Here is a 16237-nt window from a genome sequence, read left to right as displayed (position 1 = left end):
TGGACGATAAATAGTTTAGACAAGAAGAGAATAGAAGCTTTCGAACTGTGGTGCTACAGAAGAATGCTGAAGAGTACATGGGTAGATCAAATAACTAATGGGGAGGCATTGAATAGAATTGGGGAGTAGAGAAATTTGTTGCACAACTTGACAAGAAGAAGGGATCGGTTGGTAGGACATATTCTGAGGCATCAAGGGATCACCAATTTAGTATTGGAGGGCAGCGTGGAGGGTAAAAATCGTAGAGGGAGACCAAGAGATGAATACACTAAGCAAATTCAGAAGGATGTAGGCTGCAGTACGTACTGGGAGATGAAAGTTGCATACGATAGAGTAGCACGGAGAGCTGCATCAAACCAGCCTCTGGACTAAAGACGACAACGGCAACAATAATAATAACAACAACAACAACAATAACAACAACAACAACAGCAGCAGCAGCAGCAGCAGCAACCAGTACAGATTGCACCACTGTTGTAATTTGATTGAAGTCGTTATGACTGTACTGCCGCGTCCTCCTATAAAGCACACTAAAGTGCTAAAACATGGGGCCTGACAAAGACCGCTGCAGTAGGGTGTTTAATTATAAGTATTTGGTAAGACGCGGCAGTACAACCAGAAGAATGTTAATGAGATTTGTAAACCAATACTCCCTGTGATACTAAAGTCAATTGTTACTGTTTGCCTTGCAAAGGATAAAATAGTAAATGTTTATTAAAGCGAAAATCTTCTGATCAAACTGTGCGAAAAAAATGTGAGACGAGTCCTAGAATGCGAAAGTGAAAAGCATTTTTCGTAAGGAAAACTGACCTACGCACAGGGGTGCATTGACAGGTGTACTGTGTGTCGCTTCCATTTTCAGGCCCAGCAAGATTCACCCTGCTGTCGTAAAGTGTCTACAGAACTGAAAATCTACTGGCAACGACTTCGTAATGTACACCCCTAAAAGGTCCACGTAATCAGGTTACCATAGTACAATCGCTAAAATATCACACTGCACGCAGCGTAACTACGTCGCAACAGCATCCTACACCATAAGTGCCAGTTTTCTGCTATTGTCATTGTGTTTGTTTCTGTATTGTTTACACCCGCAATACTACGCCTTATGGGCCTATATAGTTGCAGTCTATGGCCATAAGACCTTTTGGGAACGACCCCCCCCCGAGTTGGTGTATAAGAAGTCATGTGTCTTTAACATGACAATCCTTCAGTCAGTTTTTGTAAAATTACGTCATTACTTGACTAGACCTATGGTCTTGGTTCTTTCGGTTAATTACACCCGAAAGCTGAACTCTACATGCATTACACAAATCACTATGCGTTCGAACAATACCACCTCCTGTGTACGTCTGCCGCACATCCTTAACCTACAACCACAAGTATTTGTATCACAAGAGGATTAAGAGGGAACGTGAGAAAATGAGTTACAAATAATTGTGGCAGCCCAGTTAACTTTTATTGGATGCTGTACAACACTTCAAAATGACGCTGATACATGACTATTTTTCAGCAGCTACCAGGTGTCTGGAAGCAACGGTTGGAGCGTTGTGTCAATTGTTCAATTCCTGAACGACAAATCCGCTCCTTGGTCACGGACCCATTCCAGAACCGCTGTTCTCATCTCTGCGCAACCCCCTCCCCTCTCCCCGGCAAATATTTTTTCAGCTTCCGAAAAGATGGAAATCGCATGTGCAAGATGTGGACTTTGTGAGCAGTATCACCCATGTTTATGCTGCTACGTCAAATTGTTGGCACCATTTCACTACCGTTAGACGCGAACTTGCGTTTGGTCCATATAACGCCACATTCACGGTAAATGTGTGTACAATTTACACGTTTTGTACTTGAGAGTCGTACTGTCCCCTGTACTTCAGCTTTCGGGTACGTTTCCAGTTACTCCGCCATTTCACTCCCCTACTTACTTATCTGTTAGACATATCACAGCAAAAGTGGAGGAAGCCCGGAACATGTGCTCTGTTCTGACAATGCGCCAGTCTTGTGTAATGGCGTTAGTACAAGGCACTTACTAAACGCTGAACACGCGATTGTTAGCCACCCAACAACTCTGAGGTTTTGTTTGGTCATTTACGGTGACCCTATCGCATGGCATGCACGTCAACAGCAACGTGCCACGCCGCTTTATCTCAACGACCCACAACCGCAATATGTTGTTTCCAACTGTAAATACGACTACAGACAGCGAGCGCTATACTTGGACCCCGCTCTACATGAGTTGTAAGTGTTGTCTTAATCCTTGTCCAAGTTTGTGAAGCCACTATCCACAGTTAATTAGCTGTTATCTATGGTCCTATTAGCAAACTTGATGTGAGTGCAATAGTGAACGTCACGCTTCCCAACTGCATTCCACAATGATATACTCCCATATATTTGGTCTGCTACCTATTTTAACACAGCAGGGTTGTGTATTATAGCCCTTACAATATTTGAAGCGATATCTGCGGGATACTATGTAAGGTGCTCACATGTGTTCTTGGTATGAGTCAGAAGTACAGGTGATAATAGGCCTATGAGTGACAGATTCCGTATCGACTTCACACATGAAGTAACAATAATTGCGCTAAAGTAACGATACTCTCGCAAACTAATTTTACAGCATTATAAAGAGGCTATACACAGAGGTACAGAAAGGAAGATTGAGGTTAAAAGTGCCATCGGCGATGAGGACATCAGGAACGAACCACAAGCTCCAAGTGGGGAAGGAAATCACCGTTGCCCTTTGCAGAAAAAAATGAAGGAATTGACGTTACGCTACTGAAGGGAAAAACAAACAGTCCAAATGTAATTCGCTTAACAGGTATTTGAGGCGCCATTCTCTCTAATAAAAGCTTAATATCTCAACCTAAGTACCGCTGTGGGTGTTCAGAGGTGAGGACCTTGACTGTATACCCTCCTGTGGGCTGTGATACTTATTAGACTAGAAGAAGTTTCGTAACTTGAATGTGGTTTAACGCAGTCATCCTCTTAATGTTCTACGCTGTAATATTAGCAATGTATAAATTTTCTCAAGTCAGATATTTGGCGCTCAGCTAAGTGTTCTGAGCAGCTATGATATACACTCAACCCTACTGTGTAACAGATGTATCATTGTCACTAAAACTGCTATCACTGAGCTTTGGACACTGAACTCAGCACGTTTTGTTTTTGCAGATATAGTTAACAGAGTCCCTTCACTGAGCATCATGAAAGGTTCCTGTCTGAATTCCAGACGTCCATCACACAGGCGGAATAATCTGAATAATTTAAAAAAAATATTTCTTTAGCCTATAGCTGCCTACCTGTTCAGCCAGCTGTGGAGCGTATGGCTTATGCAAATTTTTGTGCAAATACATACAATTGAGTTTATACAAGATAAAATGGTACAAATCCGTACAAGCAGATCCATCTATTTACACAGAAGAGCCGAAGAAACTGTTACACCTGCCTAATACCGTGTAGGGTCACCGCGAGCACGCAGAAGTGCCGCAACACGACGTGGAATGGACTCTACTAGTGTCTGAAGTAGTGCTGGAGGGAACTGACACTATGATTCCTGCAGGGCTGGAGTACGAGGGGTCGAGATTTCTTCTGAACAGCACGTTGAAAGGCATCCCAGATATGCTCAATAAGGTTCATGTCTTGAGAGTTTGGTGACCAGCGGAAGTGTTGAAACTCTGAGTTTTCCTGGACCCACTCTGTAGCAATTCTGGACGTGTGGTGTGTCGCATTGCCCAAGTTCGCCGGAATGCACAAAGGGCATGAATGGATGGAAGTGATCAGACAAGATGCTTACGTACGCGTCACCTGTCAGTCGTATCTAGACGTATCAGGGGTCCCGATCACTCCAGTTGCACATGTCCCAACTCATTATAGAGCCTCCACCATCTTTAACAGCCTCCTGCTGACATGCAGGGACCATGGATTCATGAAGTTGTCTCCATACCCGTAAACGTACACTCGCTCGATACAATTTGAAACGGAGTTCGTCCGACCAGGCAACATGCTTCAAGTCATCAAAAGTCCAATGTAGGTGTTGACGGGCACAGGTGAGAAGTAAAGCTTTGTATCGTGCAGTCATTAAGGGTACAAGAGTAGGTCTTCTGTCCCGAAAGCCCATATCGATAATGTTTCGTTGAATTGTTCGCACGCTGACACTTTATGATGACCCTGCATTGAAATCTGCAGCAATTTGCGGAAGGGTTGCACTTCTGTCACGTTGAAAGATCCTTTCAGTCGTCGTTGGTCCAGTTCTTGCAGGATCTTTTTCCGATGTCAGAGATTTGATGTTTTACAGGATTCCTGATGTTCACGGTACACTCGTGAAATGGTCGTACGGTAAAATCCCCACTTCATCGCTACCTCAGAGATGCTGTGTCCCATCGCTCGTGGGCCGACTATAACTCTACGTACAAACTCACTTAAATCTTGATAACGTGCCTTTGCATCAGCAGTAACCCATCTAACAACTGCGCCAGACACTTGTCTTATATAGTCACTGCCGGCTGTAGCGCCGTATTCTGCCTGTTCACACATCTCTGCATTTGAATACGCATGCTTGTACCAGTTTCTTTGGCGCTTCAGAGTATATGTATTATCTACGTACGGCTAATAACACAGGCTGTAGAACCGGCAGTAGACGGATGTAGTTGAGATACCCGTTTTCCACCTTATTGGATATCCAGAGACTCCATCCAGTTCATTACTGCAGGTGTTACGTCTACGAAGTCTCTACAGGTTCCCATGAATTTTCTTTTTGGCCAGTCGTTCGAAGTGCACGCAAGTCCCTGTTCCAATGTTTTACAGTCGCATTGGTCGTAATCGGTAATTCCCCACTTGTGTAGCATTGCTTTGGTCGCGGCGTGACCAGTTCTGATACAGGTTGCGCGCGTGTTAGCGCGCGCTCTGTATACCTGCAGAGTTGCCACACAGCCGAACGATTGGAGGGCTATGGAGGAGATGTTTGCTCCACGCAACCTGTCGCAGCGGTCCGCCTTTGTCAAGAGGCACAAACTCTTCGTACTTCTATGTACAGCCCGAGTAGATCTCACGAATAGCTACCACGAAATGCAAGACAAACATTAGATACTAACAAATGGGTACGTGACCACATATATAATGATGGAAACTGCTCGAATTTCTCCTCTCATATGGTAGAAGTAGGTCTCCGCTCGCTCTATATGTCTGTCAACTGCGTATGTAATTTCGTTTTGAACCTGTAACTCAATTTTACTGCTTGTTGAAGCAAAGTGCTAGTCATTCTGGGGTTCGGCCTGCTGCACTTGCTGAAGTTCGAAAATTATTCAACTGTCACCGAGGTTGGCTCCAGCATTACGAGACAGAACCTTACACATTGAAACATGTTTTAGATCACGGCTAGTAACATCTAAATCACCATGGGCCTACATTAACAATGATTAGTTACTTTTTTGATGCCGGACTATTTCGAAGTTAAAACTCAATTCCCTCGCGCTCCATGTTCAATATTTTGTCGGTAGGTTTATTCACCTTCTTTCAACCATTGAGTATTTTCCTACAGGAACAATGTAATCAACCAATTCGTAAGTTCAAGTTTTGCAGAAAAATTACCTGCTCAGAATAGCCACTCACTAAAATGTCCCTTAATTATAATATAACCAGAAGTTTGATACGTTTATGTTAGTATATGTCCACTTCAACATGGTAATAAAAAGGAATTGTTACGGTGTACCATTGTTAAGCAAGAACAAGACAAATGCTCACCTGCCACTACGAACAGATTTAGCTTAAGCGTGCATACTGTGGATACGTACTTCCTGGACTGGGCGACCAGCTTAGCAAACGGCATCTCCCAGCCGTACATCTTGATGACACGCATGCCCGACACGATCTCGTTCATCAGTTTCATCCTCTCATCTGTCCGGATCGCCACTTCCTTGCGGTACTTGGCCGACAGCCTTCCGGTTATGTCTGCAAACAGAAAACAGGATCATCATCATCATCATCATCATCATCATCATCATCTCACGAGCACAGGTAAATATTTTCCAACGAGTTGTCAGAAGTAGCGGTAGCCATTTCAGCACCAAAACGTTTTCATGCGCAAACTGGACTAGAAGAAATAAGATGAAACTCTGAGGGCGTGAAATTTGACCTGTTCTCATCGTGGTAGCTTTGATATACTTTCTGATACTTCATTCGTAACTAAACTTGACAATACTGCCAGATAATCGCTTTGGCTGTATCAGCGGTTACGGAAACATTTACGAAAAATTACTGCAGTTTCAACTTAAATAATTAGCATCTGTATTTCTCATTTGTCTATCCGTCTCTCTCTCTCTCTCTCTCTCTCTCTCTCTCTCTCACTCACTCACACACACCTCCCCCCCCCCCCCGTTCGGACCAACCTGCTTTAAGTTTCTCATCGTTTATGTAAATTGCTTGTGCACTCTGATCTCCTCTTAATTTTACTGAAACTCGTGTTTTCTGAGCGCGTGATTGTCTCGTGATGTTTCCACACTGGTTAAATATTGGTTCACCAAGTTGTTTGTCGAACCTCAGGGTCTTACATCGCGTCATTGTCCCAGATGTCTGAGGCCAGGTGGTCACGTGCGGCAATACGGTAATTCAGCGCTTAATACTTTTACGGCCTCGCTTATCGTGAGTAGGCCGACGAACCTCGTGGAGTACGGTGGAATACGAGGCGTAGGAACAGTTGTAAACTATCTCAAGCAGAACAGCTGCCGTGTCAATTTTAGGAGGCACAGAATACTCATGCTGTAGGTGTGTGTAGCAATTATTCCTTCCCCATATTCTCGCGAGAATGGAAACAATTTTTTTCTCTGCAATCATACTATTTAATGGGTGTTTAATGTTGCAAGTCTTGGCAATAATAGCGCATGATAGACGTAGAAATTACATTGATACCAATGAAATTTTGTTTGTTTTGTACAATGACAAATGCCAACTTGTTCTGTCAAATTTTTTTTGTACAGATTTTTGAACTAGTTGTGTTGTATGCCACTTCAAATGTAAAATATGTAGTACCGTGACAGCATGACATACTTTGTCTTTGACTATGTAAAGCTAATAATTCGTTCAAAACTGGTGAAGATTCAGAAGACTTCTGGTGATTTTAGCAGTTAAGTGAGGGTTCGAAAACATACGAACGTGACAGCTAGTCACTTGAACATGATTTACGTAAACGACATCTAGCAACTGTAAAACAGATGAAAATACAGTATGATACTGGAGGATGATAGATTACAGTTTTATGAGATACCTGATGCATAAGATATTTTATTCGATGAATTCTATGAACTGGAATTTTCTAATTAATTACCTTTCAGTGAATAGAACAATAACTCGTGAACACTGCGCAAACCCTGTGGACTAACCAGATGAAAAATTATACTTGAGCAGAGGGCTTCGTTATACAAAACTTAATTAGAATCATTATGGGAATACACCTGCAAAAATATTCTTTGGCAATGGGGGAACCGGTGGATTTCAATCACGATGAGTTGGAATGCTTAAGATATTTTCCAGATTTGATACACTCTTATTTACATTTATTTATAAGAAAGAGAAACACGTGGTTGAGGAGATTCTGACTAACGAAAATGTTCTGATGCCCTTAGCTGTCTGTGTTAAGAGCTTCAAATATAGCAATTTAGGGATGGAATCTACGGAGCGGATGGATCTTTGACAAAATGTTTTGCTCTAAAAGTTTAAAACTTCCGGAAGCGTACTATGTATTGAAACAAGCTGGAAACCTAACCTTTCTCTCGTGGTGTAGAAAAATTGCAGGATGTTCTACTTCGGAGCTGCCGAAGCTTATGTCATTAAAAACAATATTCTGGACGATGTATGAATTTTCTCTCATTTTTTACACCTCAATATAGCTCAACAGTAACTATGATTCATTGATTTCTGGCTAGCCACATCCATAATTAACGGCTTTTGTCTTCGGACGATCGCGCCGTCCCATAAAGAAATAAGGAGAGCAGTAACAATGCATTTCATGAGGTTTGTAAGTTGGGGCTGGATGACACCTAGCAATGATATTTCGTCTGACAACCATTTCAGCCATCTGCATGTGAGATTGTTGGTGCATGCCGCTCGCTTTATGCCGAAAATTTGTACGCTGCTGTGTGCACTTAGATCATCTCTGCATGACCGCACTCTGTCTTGTCTTGCTCCATCTGAAGCGCGCAGTACCACGTGCAACGGTTACATTACATGTGTGCCCTCTGTCGAAATGCGGGACTGCGGAGCTAAAATTCATTTTTCAAAATAATGAAATTGTCGTCGGGCGTGCTGTTAGAGGCAAAATTTTGAATTTATGAAGATATAAGAAAAATCAATGTGCCTCGTGTCTTATGAAGTTGAAAGCCGCCATCACGATTAACCAATCTTCTGCCGAACGTATTTCCACATATTCCTTAGTAATCTAATCCCAGAAGGAACTCATCATGGCCAAGAGTTTCGTTCCAGAAAAAACCGTAGTAGGTCCTATGGAGCTACAACGTTTGGCTGTGATTAACTTAATGGGCTACGAAAGGCCAGTGTGGCAAACGCGTATTACGCACATTTCACTGTGCGTGTGGTCCGACCAATGTAGGTTTTGCAATACTGACATAGTATTCTGTAGATAACAGCAACACGCAAAACTAGATCATTCTTTGCCGAGCAGAGAAGAGCACATGTTTTTGTGGATGAATGGAAGATTAACTGCTCAGCCTAATTCAGATGAAATGTTGCTCACATGTGGGAAGAACTCCAAGGACTTTAACAGCAGCTTCTTTCCTTCATATTCTGAATGACCCCTGTAACTCCTCGTTTAAGCTGTTCTGAATTGATCTGAGGAATACAAATTGCCTTTAAACACAGACTGTAGGTGTTCTAGCTCCTTTGCAAAGTTGTCACTATCACACACATGTCCCCGGTGCACTATCGTACGAAGGACGCCCATTGTCTGTGAAAGGTGGTGACAGCTAGAGCTCTTTAAATGTAAGTTCGTATTTGTGGGTTTACGGTAAACAGAATGGCTTAGTGATCCATCCACTTCCCAATTGACAGACATCTAGAAAAGGAAGACAACCATCTTTCTCCACTTCCATCGTAAACTGTATATTCTCATGAACAGAACTGGTAGAACACCTACACTCTCTGTTTGGAGACAATGGACAAATTTCCCATCAAATCAGAACAGCTTTAACAGGGAGTAAACGTGTTCATTCATAAGATAAAGGAGCTGTACGTCTACGGCGTTCCTCCCAGGTATGGAGAAAGTTTCATCTAAATCAGAATACTTCCGCCCACCACAGTTTCCTCCAAGTCTCTGAAATGTATGCCATTCTTCTCCTTGAAGATCCCTCATGGTGTATCACATATGCTCGTAGCGCCTGTTGTCAAATACTTGCGACCACTGTTCTCATTATCTACATATCACAAACTTAATACATGCTGCATAATTATAGATTTAACTAACTAGATTAGAACTTTTGTGTATTGTCTCCAATCGTACCTGGCCATTAACAGGCAATCAAAGGTATTGTAGAAATAAACAGGTACAGAGAAATGTAAGTCGGTACAGATAGTAGGAAAAACAAAACCGCAATGTTCAGATACGGCATTGGCAGTGTCCTGCTTGATACAATCAGGTCGTTTAAATATCTGCGCGTGATGATGCGTAGCGACATAAAATGGAACGAGCATGTGGGGACTGGTGGGGAAGGCGAATGGTCGACTTCCATTTATTTGGAGAATTTTGGAAACGTGTGGTTCATCTGTATAGAAGACAGCATGTAGGACGCTAGTGCGACTTCTTAGTGAGTACAGTCCGAGTCTGTGGGATCCGTACCAAGTCGGATTAAAGGAAGACACCGAAGCAGTTCAGAGGTGGGTTGCTGGGTTTGTTAGTGGTTGGGTCGAACAACGTGTGATACGGAGATTCTTCGGGAACTCCGACGGGAATCCCTTGGACAAATGCGACGATCTTTTTGAGGAACACTATTTAAAAATGCTGACTGTGGAACGGTTCTACTGCCACCAACATAAATTTCGGGTAAGGACCACGAACATAAGATACAAGAAATTAGGACTCATACGGATACAAATGAGCAGTTGTTTTTCCCTCGCTCTGTTTTTGAGTGGAACAGTAATGGAAGTGACTAGTAGTGATGCAGAGTATCCTCTGCCACGCACCATACGGTTGCTTGCAGAGTGTGGATATAGATATCTATATAACAATAATAATAATTCATACGTGTAGTATGTTAGCGGCAAGACACAATCAATGCTTTCTCTGCGCGACAGCAATGAAGATACTATCGAAGACAGTGCAGCCAAAGCAGAGTAACTAAACACGGCCTTCCGAATGCCTTCACAAAAGACGACGCAAGTAAATATTCCTCAATTCCAATCAAGAACAGCTGTCAATATGAGTAACGTAGAAGTAAATATCCTCGGAGTAGTGAAGCAACTTAAATCACTTCATAAAAGCAAGTCTTCTGGTCCAGATTATATATCAATTGGGTTCCTTTCGAAGTATGCTGATGCATTAGCTCCATACTTAATCATATACAACTGTTCGCTCGACGAAATATCCGTACCCAAAGACTGGAAAGTTGCACAGGTGACACCAATATTCAAGAAAGGTAGTAGGGGTAATCCATCAAATTACGGACACATATCGTTAACGTCGATATTTAGCAGGATTTTGGAACATATATTGTGTTCGAACATTATGAATTACCTCTAAGAAAACTGCCTATTGACACACCGTCAACATCGATTTAGAAAACATCCTTCTTGTGAAACACAACTAGCTCTTTACTCGCATGAAGTTTTGAGTGCTATTGACAAGTGGTTTCAAACTGATTACTTGTTGCTGGATTTCCGGAAAGCTTTTGACACTACCACACAAGCGGCTTGTAGTGAAATTGCGTGATTATGGAATATCGTCTCAGTGACTAGATTCGTTGTTTCCTGTAAGAATGGTCACAGTTCGTAGTAACTGAACGGAAAGTCATCGAGTAAAACAGAAGTGATCTCTGGCGTCCCCCTAGGTAGTGTTATGGACTCTCTGTTACTTATCTATATGAACTATCTGAGAGAAAATCTGAGCAGCTGTCTTACGATGTTTGCAGATGATGCTGCTTTTTATCGAGCAAAGTCATCAGGAGATCAAATTGCAAAACGATTTAGAATAGGTATCTATATGGTGCGAATATTGGCAACTGACCCTAAATAATGAAAAGTGTGAAGTCATCCACATGTGTGCTAAAAGGAATCTGTTAAACGTCGGTTACACGATAAATGAGTCGAATCTAGTGGCCGTAAATTCAACTAAATATCTAGGAATTATAATTACGAACAACTTAAATTGGAAGTAACACACAGAAAATGTTGTGGGGAAGGCTAACCAACGACTGCAGTTTATTGGCAGGACACTTAGAAAATGTAAGAGATCTACTAAGGAGACTGCCTATACCACGCCTGTCCGTATTCTTTTAGAATACTGCTGCGCGGTGTGGGATCCTTACCAGATAGGATTGACGGAGTACATCGAAAACGTTCAAAGAAGGGCAGCAACTTTTGTACAATCACGAAATAGGGGGAGAGAGTGTCACTGAAATGATACAGAATTTGGGCTGGACATCATTGAAACAAAGGCATTTTTCGTTGCAGCTGCATCTTCTCACGAAATTCCAATCACCAACTTTCTCCTCCGAATGCTAAAATATTTTGTTGAGACCGACTTACATAGGAAGAAAGGATCACCATGATAAAGTAAGGGAAATCAGAGCTCTTACGAAAGGTGTAGGTGTTCGTTCTTTCCGCGCACTAAACGAGATTGAAGCAATAGAAAATTGTGAAAGTGGTTCGATGAACCCTCTGCAGGGCACTTAAATGTGATTTGCAAATTGTGATGACGATAGTGATGATGATGATGATGATGATGATGATGATAGTAGTAAAGGAGCACGAATGAAGAAAATGAATTCAGCTTACAAACGAACTATGAAAATTTACAATAAGAAGAAAATTTCTATCAATGCAAAATTGAGACTTCACCAGACAGTGATCTGCTTGTGTAACGAAAGAGTTTACGGAGTGTATAGGGACTTCGAACAGCTGAAGATGCTTAATTTAGAAGGTGTTCTTCAGATACACTCTTTGAATGGGCCACGGGAGGTTAACACCGCAAATTACAGTTTCGGGTAAACAAGAGAACCAAAGTTCGCTGGATCCAAGAGATATAAATGGATCAGGAAGAAATGGGATGACAGGAACCGGACACACACAACAGGGTTATTTTTAAATGAAAATTCAGGCGTTCACGGGTTTCCAGGACAGAATTAGACTCAGAACGAAAATACGGCCACAAGAGCGAAGGAGGTTGCGAAGTATGAGAATGAAAGAATATTGGACAGGGAGGAAGACCAGAAGAAACGAAGCTGTCGCGAATTAACGTGGTCATCAGATGGCCAAAACGATAATGATAATAATAATAATAATAATAATAATAATAATATTTCCTTTTCTAATGACTTAACATATATGATTACACCCTGAGACAAGCTGAAGACACTATTTAGCTCAGTGAACATTTTCTTTCTTTATTTTTCTTGTTTATCGTTGATGAATTTTCAGTTTCGCATCTACAGCCTCCATTTCTTATTATCCTCAGAAGGCGTAAAATTTATTCTCACGAACTGGTAAAACGCATTAAATGTGGATTTTGTAAATCAAAGCTAGGTCTTGTGGGAACAGTCCGTTAAACGTAATTAATATAACAGTATTAGTAGAGATGCAACAGTTTTTGACTTACGTTGCGACGGTAAGGTGATGAGGAAGACGGAGGCCACCCCTACGAAGGAGGACCAGCCGACGAAGCTGTGCAGCCAGTACATGACGATGGGTATCTGCAGGAAAGGCACCCACAGAAAGTGCGCCCACATGACGACACGGTCGAACCTACTCAGGTCATTCGTCATGAGGTTGACGATGTAGCCAGTTGCCGTGTTGTCCATAGTCTGCCTGCTAAGACGCAGCACCTGTCACGCAAAAGAAAAAAAATCTCAATAACCGACAGTATTTCTCTCAGAAAAATCAATAACGCAGAGCGCATCAACTTTTCTATGCCAGAGCAGCTCAAGAGGTTGGAACGTTCCGTTCTGAACCTGTTGCGCGACAAAATTCACAAAATTGATTTGGCAAATTGTGACAAAGCTACTCATAGTTCCTTCACCTACCCACGCAGTTATGTCAGTTCGTGGGTGGTGCTGTGGTCTTCAGTCCAGGGAGTGGTTTGATGCAGCTCTCCATGCTACTCTATCCTGTGCCAGCTGCTTCTTCTCGAAGTACCTAATGCAACCTACATCCTTCAGAATTTGCTTACTGCATTCATCTTTCGGTCTCTCCCTACGATTTTTACCCTCCACGCTGCCCTCCAATACTAAATTGGTGATCCCTTGACGCCTCAGAACATGTCCTACCAACAGTCCCCTTCTTCTAGTCAAGTTGTGCTACAAGTGTGCCAAAATATGGTAGTTCCTTCTGCAAGCATCGTACTCTCCAAGTCCTTATTTCACAAGACTTTCTAGTTGCCAAAATTATAGTCAGTTTCGACACCACTGTTGCCGTTAAGGGAATTCTTCTATAGCAGTAAAGAAAATTCGTGAAGAAGCTTTGCAGCAATGCATGACGAAGTGGGAGAACACTTGGGAGAAGTATCTGAACAGAAGGCAACAAGAACTACTGATCTGTAAGTTAGATGGAAATGTTACTAACAGTATTTTTATGAACAAGCGTCGTGTGCTTATATGCTGGGCGTGCTAAGGGACTACTGTAACTTTCTCAGAACAACCATATATGAGTGCAGGCTACTACTCTAAGCTTTATAGTTACTTTCACTTTCAGTTCATAACAGCTCGACAACCATGTTGAAAATTCTTTTTTAGCAATTCCTGAATCACTTAGGAGGAGATTAGAGTTTAACGTTCCATCGACAGAGACGTCATTGGACACAGGGAACAAGCTCGGATTAAGAAACGTTGGAGAAGGAAAGCGGCCATGCCCTTTCGAAGGAACCATCCCGGAATTCGCCTTAAGCAATTTGGGGAAATCATGGAAAACGTAAATCAGGATGGCAGATGCGGGTTTGAACCTTCGTCCTTCCGAACGCAAGTCCAGTGTGGGATCCACTGTGCTATCCCGCTCTGCCTGAACCATTTTCAACATCTATATTTTGTGAAAATCATTTATGCTTGGTGCTCGGCAGCGTAAGTATGGTAGATGCAGACACTGTTGCACTATATCTCTCTTTAACATTCTGTTGTTAGTAACAACATCCGTTTCAGTATTCTGCCATTTCATACTTTTTATATAGCATATAAAACTATCTTTATCAACTTTGCAGATCTTTATTCTTCATGGCTACATTGTTATTGCTCAAGATACGCACTCTGGCGAAGGAAACATTTCTGCCAACAAGAAACCAGTTTTTTGATACTGTCACAGCAGAATGTTGACGGAGTGATGATTTCACTACTGCTTGCACCGCTTCATCACTATCAAAGTGAAGTCTCCGAAGGTGTTCTTTAAGTTTTGGGAACAGAAGAAAATCGGATAAGGCCAAGTCGAGATTATGGATAATGATCGATGATAGTCAACCCAAGGCGGCGGACCGCTACAGGTGTGTGTCGTCTGGCATTATCGTGCTGATCTTTTGGATAGGGTGGATAGCAATGTGCGGATGTTTGCTGATGATGCTGTGGTGTACGGGAAGGTGTCGTCGTTGAGTGGCTGTTGGAGGACACAAGATGACTTGGACAGGATTTGCGATTGGTGTAAAGAATGGCAGCTAACTCTAAATATAATTAAATGTAAATTAATGCAGATAATAGGAAAAAGAATCCTGTAATGTTTGAATACTCCATTAGTAGTGTAACGCTTGACAGTCACGTCGATTAAATATTTGGGCGTAACATTGCACAGCGATATGAAGTGGGACAAGCATGTAATGGCAGTTGTGGGGAAGGCAGATAGTCGTCTTCGGTTCATTGGTAGAATTTTGGGAAGATGTGGTTCAGCTGTAAAGGAGACCGCTTATAGAACGCTGGTGCGACCTATTCTTGAGTACTGCTCGAGCGTTTGGGATCCCTATCAGGTCGGGTTGAGGGAGGACATAGAAGCAATTCAGAGGCGGGCTGCTAGATTTGTTACTGGTAGGTTTGGTCATCACACGAGTGTTACGGAAATGCTTCAGGAACTCGGGTGGGTGTCTCTAGAGGAAAGGAGGCGTTCTTTTCTGAATCTCTACTGAGGAAATTTAGAGAACAAGCATTTGGGGCTGACTGCAGTACAATTTTACTGTTGCCAACTTACATTTCGCGGAAAGGCCACAAAGATAAGAGAGATTAGGGCTCGTACAGAGGCATATAGGCAGTCATTTTCCCTTCGTTCTGTTTGGGAGTGGAACAGGGAGAGAAGATGCTAGTTGTGGTACGAGGTACCCTCCGCCACGCACCGTATGGTGGATTGCGGAGTATGTATGTAGATGTAGAAGCTAGGGGAGTTCCGAATGTGGACGAATTCTCAGTATCCTTGCTTTCAGTTTTCTGACGATCTCTCAGTTTTACATGCGCCACGTTGCACACTAGAATTCGGAGCGCTCTAGCGGCAGAGGGTTACAACGTGGGTCAATGAAGCGGGAAAGCTGACCGAGGAATATAAATGACATCATCCCAGGACTTCGACGATTTTTGGAAACCAAGGTTTAATTACAGTTAAACATGAGGGTTTGGTTGAACTACCTAAAGGAGGAGCTGTAAATCGAATGTACGAAAAAAAAAAAATGATGAAGCTAGTTATTAGGATTCCTTACCCACGAGAGAATTGATAGGAATTCGACCTGATATAAGCAGCTTGATCATGAAGGTTGTCACTAATTTCCTTAATACTTTTTTGAGATTATATGTTCCCTGTTGAAATTATTCTTCATGAATCAACGCCGCAAATGCCTAGACGTTACTAAATTTGTTTTGTTGCTGCACATTCAGCTGGAGTGAAGAGACCCCGCATTCATAGACGGCTAAGCTGTGGATGGGTATGTTGTGAGGCCGACTTTGGGTATATACAAATGCTAGAAGCAATAGCGAGAATCTTTCCACAGTGGATTACCTCTCTACGTCTGCAGTACTCAACAGATGCTCTTGTATTAGTAGATGTGACAGTTGTCGAAAGAGCAGAAACG

The 16237-nt window shown here is 42.4% G+C and overlaps 1 protein-coding gene across 1 annotated transcript in view; it reads right to left on the bottom strand.

The window, feature by feature from the left end:
• Nucleotides 1-16237, bottom strand: part of LOC126162750 (ATP-binding cassette sub-family C member 4-like) — a 229314-nt gene that overhangs the window by 129627 nt on the left and 83450 nt on the right. Inside the window, exons 5-6 of the mRNA XM_049919432.1 lie at nucleotides 12812-13037; nucleotides 5787-5943 (exon numbers count right to left, since the gene is read on the bottom strand). Coding sequence (XP_049775389.1) covers nucleotides 5787-5943; nucleotides 12812-13037 — 383 coding nt within the window. The remainder of the gene's footprint in view (nucleotides 1-5786; nucleotides 5944-12811; nucleotides 13038-16237) is intronic.

Source organism: Schistocerca cancellata, chromosome 2 (genome assembly GCF_023864275.1).
Source record: "Schistocerca cancellata isolate TAMUIC-IGC-003103 chromosome 2, iqSchCanc2.1, whole genome shotgun sequence".
Lineage (NCBI taxonomy): Eukaryota > Metazoa > Arthropoda > Insecta > Orthoptera > Acrididae > Schistocerca > Schistocerca cancellata.
The sequence above is the reverse complement of the archived record's forward strand: the minus strand, read 5'-3'. Positions and strand labels throughout refer to the sequence as shown.